This window comes from Pistacia vera, unplaced genomic scaffold (assembly GCF_008641045.1).
Source record: "Pistacia vera cultivar Batoury unplaced genomic scaffold, PisVer_v2 Contig174, whole genome shotgun sequence".
Lineage (NCBI taxonomy): Eukaryota > Viridiplantae > Streptophyta > Magnoliopsida > Sapindales > Anacardiaceae > Pistacia > Pistacia vera.
The window spans coordinates 1,089,543-1,097,980 of NW_022195833.1; the positions used below are offsets into that span (position 1 = coordinate 1,089,543).

General features: G+C 36.4%; 2 protein-coding genes across 2 annotated transcripts; both read right to left on the reverse strand.

Moving 5' to 3' along the window:
* Nucleotides 1–688: 688 nt before the first annotated feature.
* Nucleotides 689–1,846, reverse strand: LOC116126014 (receptor-like protein 33). Its single transcript, XM_031411711.1, has one exon. It carries the CDS (start codon nt 1,844–1,846, stop codon nt 689–691), a length of 1,158 nt encoding a protein of 385 aa, XP_031267571.1.
* A 405-nt stretch (nt 1,847–2,251) lies between these two features.
* LOC116126015 (receptor-like protein Cf-9) lies at nt 2,252–4,135 on the reverse strand. The gene has a single exon (XM_031411712.1). It carries the CDS (start codon nt 4,133–4,135, stop codon nt 2,252–2,254), a length of 1,884 nt encoding a protein of 627 aa, XP_031267572.1.
* Nucleotides 4,136–8,438: the final 4,303 nt, after the last annotated feature.

Below are 8,438 nucleotides of genomic sequence, written 5' to 3' on the forward strand. Positions count from 1 at the left end.
ACAAAGCTTGGAATGTTAGAAATCACTTTCTTAGTTGTAATTTTCTTCTCTCTAGTGTATGCTTTGCATTTAGATGTACTAATTTAAACATAAGTCACAGGCCATTGCCAAACTGCATCAGTGATAAACATGTGATGACAGATGTTTCCCCGAAAGATCAACGTTGTTCACTTAATAATTATGTGAACTACTAATGATCCTCTGATGAACTAAAAGCAGAGTAAAATTTGACACTAATATTTATCAAGTTGTAATTTAAATATTTTGAGATTTAACTTGTGATGAATATATTTGGTATTTAATTTTGTTAAAATTAAAGTCAATATTGTTAATAGTAAAGTGGAAACTTGTTTATTAATAGTTAAAGAAGACGCAAGATGAACTAAAAAGGGGAGGTGGAGAAGAAGTGTGTGGTGGTTGTGGTGGGAGAGTAAAAGGGAGAGAGAAAAACTTCAACATCAAGACAATGAAGGGATAGTAAAAGATAGCTAGCAGTGAAGGAACAAGCCCACCTACTATCACACCACCATTAATTCCATTTCCATTTCTCTCTTTAATTTCATTCCTTTTTAACCTCCTCTTTTTTCATTCCACTTCTCTCTTACACTAACACAATACATAGAAGATAAAAAGAAAAAAAAAAGGTACAACACATATGGAGTCAACACTCTTAACAAAGTTGAAAGCACTAACCTCTTCTACCCCCACGTTTCTTGTTTGGCCTTCTCCCCTTTTTACGGTGTTCTCCCTCAACTATCCTTATAAGCCACTGAGGCTTTCCTGTTGAAAATACAAGATATCCCATGATCAATCCAAAAACCATTCCACATCCGTAGCCTATCAACACCACTTTCCAACCGAATCCAATTGAAGACTTTGCATCATCTTCTAATTTTGAGGGTGGTTGTAGTGTCTCATCACTTCTGCATTCTTTTGACAATGGAAATCTACACAATCCCAAGTTTCCCAAGTATGAAGTATTTCCAAAGGTATCAAAGTGGGGTGCTCTTGGAATGGGCCCCATGAGTTGGTTTTCAGACAAGTTTAGCACTCCAAGAAAATCTAAATTTGTCAACTGCCATGGAATTTTTCCGACAAGCTTGTTTGAAGAAAGATCTAATGATTCAAGGACACTCAAATTTCCAAGTGATGATGGGATACAACTTGATACTTTGTTAAAAGAAAGATTGAGGTATAGAAGTGAATCAAGCTCTCCAATTACTTTTGGAATCTCTCCATAAAAGTAATTATTTGAAAAATCAATGGCAGTGAAAGCAGTAATAATTCTCACTAGCTCAAACTCAAACCCTTTCATTGTCACTGTAATGGAATCTTGATGAAAACCTTCACCCATATATTGCAACTCTGTCCCAGCTTCACTAACATCCTTCATGGCGTTAAGATTTTCAAAATACCAGGCTGGCAATGGACCACCAAATCTGTTGTTTGAGAGGTCAAATACTTTTAACTTAGGAAAACAATGCTTCGTCTTTGAGCAAACCCACACAGAGCTGTAAAATTGATTTGAATGAAGGACAAGAACTTGCAATTCAGGAAGAGTTTCTAGCCAACATGGGAAGCTATCATTTACCTTGTTGTTACCAACATCTAGAACTTGAAGCATTGTACAATTGACCAAACATCGTGGGATTGGCCCTTCCAATTCATTCTCATTGAAGTTAAGGGTCCTCAAAGGACTGCCCTTTGCAAATTTCCCTGGAATGGTGCCATAAAGCTTATTTTTCTGCAAATCTAACACATGAAGATTGCTAAAGCTTCCCATGCATGTTGGAATTTTACCACTCAAACTATTATTAGAAAGATCTAGAATTTGTATGGCACTCATATTGCAGATCATATGAGGTATCTCCCAATCAATTTGTTGTTTGACAACAACAACACTGTCAAGAAAGGTGGTGGAGTCGGAATTGGCCCTTGGAGCTTGTTCGAATTAAGGTCTAGAATATCAAGATTCTTCCAAGGAAGTTGCTTGATGCCGGTCAGGTTATTGTGGGAAAGATTTAGAAAGGACAAAGTATCCTTTCCAATGTCCCACATCCAATTAGGTATTTGACCATTGATTTTATTGTCAAAAAGATCTAGTTGCTGTAATCGATTTACAGTTCTTAAGATACCTGGGAATTCTATCAAGTTGCAACCTGATAAAAGCAACCACTGAAGTTGTGCAAAGGAAGAGTTGGCTTTGAATGTAGTGTTAACTAATAGACTATTATAAGAAAGATCAAGAAATTCAAGGTTTTTTTAGCTTTGAGAACAAGTGAAGCTCTACAATTCCACTTAAGTTGTTTGAAGAAAGTCCGAGATCGGTTAAATTCACAAGTTCAAAGATTGAACCTGGAATAGAGCCATGCAGTCTATTATGATCCAAATAAATGGTTTGCAATAGTGGTAGAGTGAATAACCAAGATGGTATTGTGCCACTAAGATTGTTGGTAGAGAAACTAATACAAGCTAAATTCTGAAGGACATTGACACAAGAAGGAATTGGACCAGTGAGTTGATTACTTGTCAATGATAAAAAAGAAAGTTGCGTTAAGTTGACAAAAATGTCAGGAAATTCACCAATAATGTTATTGTAGGAAAGATCTAGAAAACGAAGATTGGCAAGATTTGAAAGAAGTGACGGGATATGAGCATTGAATTTGTTAGACGACATACTCAAATAAGCAAGTTGTGTAAGGTTGCCAACTGAGGTAGGAATTGACCCAACAATATTGCAGTTATAAAGGGACAAATGGCTTAATGACATGAGATTGCCAATTGAATTAGGTAATTGTTTCGACAAACTCATATCAGAGACATCCAAGATCTTGAGTGGGCTGCTCCAATTAACTTTGGGAAAGTTACCTGTCAAGTTGAAGTTACCTCCTAACAAAAGGATCTGTAGATTTGGTAGGCGAAATAAGCGTTCTGGCACGTTCCCTTGCAGTTCACACCCCCAGAGACTTAGAGAAATTAGAGATGAAGATAGATTCATCAATGAACTAGTTACGATGGTAGACATGTCCACATCTTCAAGAGCAAGGTCTGTTAACATAGTCAAATTTTGAACTAGCCTTTCCAAAACAACTTTTTGAATTCTCAGTCGGTTCTCAATGGAATAATAATTTCGTGAGAGGTCAAGTGAGACCAATTTAGACAAATGAGAGATTTCAGATGGAATTTGACCTCCAAAGTTTGAGGCAGAGAGATTAAGGTGTGTCAAACTGGTCAATCGACCAAAATCAGAAGAAACTTGAGAGAGATTAAAATTATTGTAAGCAAGATTGAGTCTTTTCAATTGAGGAAGAAGAACGAGGGTAATGTTGGAAGGAATGTTGCCAGAAAGCCAACTACAACTAAGGTCCAGGCCAATGACATGACTTGTCATCAAATCACATGTGACACCATCCCATGAGCAACAACTATAATTCTTTTTCCAAGACATCATTTTTGGATAAGAAGAATCATCACAAAGTAAGGAGGAATAACTTGTGAAGGAAAAGAGTTGCTTGAAGTGGAGTAATGCAGAGCTATCGCGATGAGAGCAGAGTGTTGCACAAGTTTGAGAATAGAAGAGAAATAATTGGAGGATGACAAGTTGATAAGACNGTTCTGGCACGTTCCCTCGTAGGTCACACCCCCAGAGACTCAAAGAAGTTAGAGACGCAGATATATTCGTCAATGAACTTGTTATGATGGTAGACATGTCGATAAAGTCAAGAGAAATGTCTGTTAACATGGTCAGATTTTGAACTAGCATTTCAAAAATAGGTCTTTCAATTGTCAGATGGTTCTTAAGGGAGTAATGATTCCATGAGAGGTCAAGTGAGACCAATTTAGACAAATGGGAGATTTCAGATGAAATTTGACCACTAAAGTTTGAGGCAGTGAGATCAAGGTGTGTCAAATTGGTTAATCGACCAAAACCAGAAGAAACTTGAGAGAGATTAAAATCATTGTAAGATAGATTGAGTCTTTTCAATTGAAGAAGAAGAAAGAGGGTAGTGTTGGAAGGGATGCTGCCAGAAAGCAAACTACAACTAAGGTCAAGGCCAATCACATAACCCGTGACTGTATCACATGTGACACCATCCCATGAGCAACAATCATTATCCTCTTTCCAAGACATCATTTTTGGATAAGAAAAATCATCACAAACTAAGGAGGAATAACTTGTGAAGGAAAAGACTTGCTTGAAGTGGAGTAATGCAGAACTTTGGTGATGAGAGCAGAGTGTTGCACAAGTTTGAGAATAGAAGAGACATAATTGAGGAAGACAAGTTGATAAGACCATGCTAGAGAACCCATTTTTCTTTATGATGAATCACAAGAAACAATATGATTATAAATAGAAGAGAAATGGAGGGTCACTATTGCAGAAATTAATTTTTTAAGTCTTTTTACTAGTTGAATGATCAATATTGAAATAATGTAATTAATTTAAGTAGAAAATCACAGGTATGCTGAAGAAAAAGTCTTAAGATGCTGTAATTATATATCCTAACCAAAGCTTTCATCTTTGGCTATAATCTTCATGACATTTTTTCTACAGAAATTAATGACAAACATAAGATTAATGTATCTAAAGAGACTTGAGTATTGACTAATTTCCATCATCTAAGTACATTTGACACCATAAAATTAAATATTTGAGAAACAATTCTACCTAAATCAATTATTGCATGATCAGAAAATTAGCAAGTAGCACAGGACTCACTTATTATACCAACAAAATTTCAACATTCAACTAACATGGGGCCTTATATGGAGAGCAAGTAGACAGAGAAATTAATGACTATGATGTTATGACCATAAGTTTTAAGGACTATCTATGTCATATATTATTTTCACTCTCATTCGTAAGACTACTCTACCATTAATATGGCACCAAGACTTGGTCCTTGCTTTGAATAATCCAAGAAACATTAAAAGAACATTCTATGATCTCAACGACGCCGCCAACCAATGATGTTTTTATAATACAAGAAAATACCAATGTCTAGATTGCTATTTGCACATACGTATAGATACTCAATTTTACGAAGATTGTTAACTTTTCCAATTAATATGGCAAAGATGGGAACTTCAAGTATAGTGAAAAACCACATCGTTGGTACATTTTCTCTCAAAATAATGTGAGCCAGTTGATCCTCACTAAACTGTGACATTTACTTTCAAACTGTAACATTTATCGTTAGTTAACAGACAAAAATAGCAGTCAGAAAATGGTCACATTCTGGTTAGGTGACGGTTGTTATTGCCATTAGTTAAAGTCCCTTATTTTAATTGTCAAACGATTATAACTACTGACACAATACATACAAGATAAAAAAAAAAAAAAAAGTACAACCATATATAGTCACACTCTTAACAAAGTTGAAAGCACTAACCTCTTCTTCCTCCACGTTTCTTGTTCAGCCTCTCCCCTTTCTACCGTGTTCTCTCTCGACTATCCTTCAAGCCACTGAGGCTTTCTTGTTGAAAATACAAGATATCCCATGATTAATCCAAAACCATTCCACATCCATAGCCTATCAACACCGCTTTCAAACCGAATCCAATTGAAGACTCTGCATCATCTTCTAATTTTGAGGGTGTTGTAGTGTCTCATCACTTTTGCATTCTTTGACATGGAAATCCACACAATCCCAAGTTTCCCGCGTATGAAGTATTTCCAAAGTACCAAGTGGGGTGCTCGTGGAATGGGCCCCATGAGTTGGTTTTGAGACAAGTTCAACGCTCCAAGGAAATCTAAATTTGTCAACTGCGTGAATTTCCGACAAGCTTGTTTGAAGAAAGACCTAAGGATTCAAGGCATCTCAATTTCCAGTGATGATGGGATACAACCTGTTAATTTGTTTAAAGAAAGATTGAGGTATAGAAGTATGAACTCTCCAATTACTTTTGGAATCTCTCCATAGAAGTTATTATTTGAAAAATCAATGGCAGTGAAAGCGTGATAATTTTCACTAGCTCAAACTCATACTTTTCATTCATTGTCACTGTAATGGAATCTTGATAATACACTTCACCTATATATGCAACTTTCTCTCTGCTTCACTAACATCCTTCATGGCATTAAGATTTTTGAAATACCTGTTGCAATGACCAGGCATGGCAATGGGCGGGGATCTCATTCACCGTACCCATCCCCACCCTCAAAATCATTCCCATCCCGTTACGGGGATGACAGAATTCCCCTTCCCTGCCCCAAAGGGAGAGTTGGAGGTTCATCCTCGCCCCGTTAATTTTTATAAAACATAAATTAATTTGAGTATTACCAAACACAATAGTTAATTCTCGTCCATATGACAAACACTTAAATAATCGTTTAAGCATAATTAATATACATAACATATGGGTCAAGGTTTGTTCTTGTTCAATGTTTAGGGTGAGCAAATTAGGAAAATATGGGTTTATATAGTGGATAATTGTGTAATTAGGTAAATATGGGATATTATTGAAAAGTAAATATCATATACATTTTTTTAATTTATATATTATATACGGGGCGGGGCGGGGGAAAGGCATCACCCACCCCCCGCCCCATCCCAAGGACGGGACTTAAAACACCCCCCACCCCCCGCCCCTATCCTTAAAAAATCGGGGCTTCCCCGCCCCATATGATGGGGCGGGACGGTCCCCGAAATCCTGGGGAACATTGCCATGCCTATGGACCACCAAATTTGTTGTTTGAGAGTCAAATACTTTCAACTTAGGAAAACAGTGCTTCATCTTTGAGCAGCCCCATTTGAACCATAAAATTGATTTGAATGAAGGACAAGAACTTGCACGAGGAAGACTTTCTAGCCAATATGGGAAGTATCATTTACCTTTTTGTTACCAATATCTAGAACTTGAAGCATTGTACAATTGACTAGAGATTGTGGATTGGCCCTTCTAATCTGTTGTCATTGAAGTTAATGGTCCTCAATAGAACTGCCCTTAACAAATGTTGCAGGAATGGTGCCATAAAGTCCTATTTTTCCGCAAATCCAACACATGAGATTGCTAAAGCTTCCCATGCATGTTGGAATTTTACCACTCAAACTATTAGAAGATCTAGATATTATGGAACTTATATTGTGATCATATGAGGTATCTCCCAGTCATTTGTTGTTTGACAACAAATAAAGTTTAAATAGGTGTGGAATGGGAAGCGTCCGTGGAGCAAGTTGAACCGAAGGTCTAGATATACAAGATTCTCCAGGGAAGTCTGTCTATGCCGTCAGGTTGTTGTGGGAAGATTTAGAAGGAACAGGTATCCTTTCCAATGTCCCACATCCAATTAGGTAATTGACCACTTATTTTATTGTTAGAAAGTCTAGTTGCTGTAATTGATTTGCACTTCTTAAGATACTGGGAATTCTATCAAGTTGCAATCGATAACCTCAACGAAAAAAAGTTGTGGAAATGATGAGTTGGCTTTGCCTACAGGTAATTGATAGACTATGTGAGAAAGTCAGATTCTGAAGGTTTTTCAAATTTGAGAACAAGTGAAGCTCTACAATTCCACATAAATTGTTTGAAGAAAGTCTGGATCGGTTAAATTCACAGTTCAAAGATTGAACTTGGAATAGAGCCATTCAGTTTATTATCATCCAATCAATAGTTTGCAATAATGGTAGAGTGAATAACCAAGATGGTATTGTGCCATCGAGATTGTTACTAAATAAGAAAATTCAACTAAATTTTGAAGGCCATTGACATGAGAAGAATTGGACCACTAAGTTGATTCTTGACAAGTATAAATAAGAAAGTTGTGTTAAGTTGACAAAAACTGGAAATTCCAACAATAAATTATTGTTGGAAAGATCTAGACACCAAGATTGGCAAGGTTCGAAAGAAGTGATGGGATGACAATTGAATTTTTTATTTGACAGACTCAAATAAGCAGTTTGTAAGTTGCCAAGTGAGCAGGAACTGACCAGTGAGAGTGCAGTTATGGAGATCAATTCCCTCAAGAAAAGAGATTGCCGATTGAATTAGGTAATTGTTCTGACAAGCTCATGTCAAGAGATCTAAAAGCTTGAGTGGGTGCTCCAATTAACTTTGAAAAGTTACCTGTCAAGTTGAAGTTACCTCCTAACCAAAGGTTCTTCATATTTGTAGCGAAAGATGCGTTCAATCTTTTCTCTAAATCTTGATTAATTAATTGTTCCGATAAAATTAAAGATTCGAACTTTTTGATCCCCCTTATTATGTAATTCACAATTTCCGGACTTCTTTTTATTTAAAAATCTATTATTATCAAGAAGATGAAGAAGAAGAAGAAGAAAAGAGTTGCAGAAAAGATGATCAGAGAAACGAAAGAAGAAAGCTTCCAAGAAAAAGGTTCTTCGTACTGATTTTTCATATTTCAGTTCGATTTAGATTTTTGTATTAAGCACGCATGCATTCATGCATTCTGGCTTTTCAAATAAGATATAGTTTAT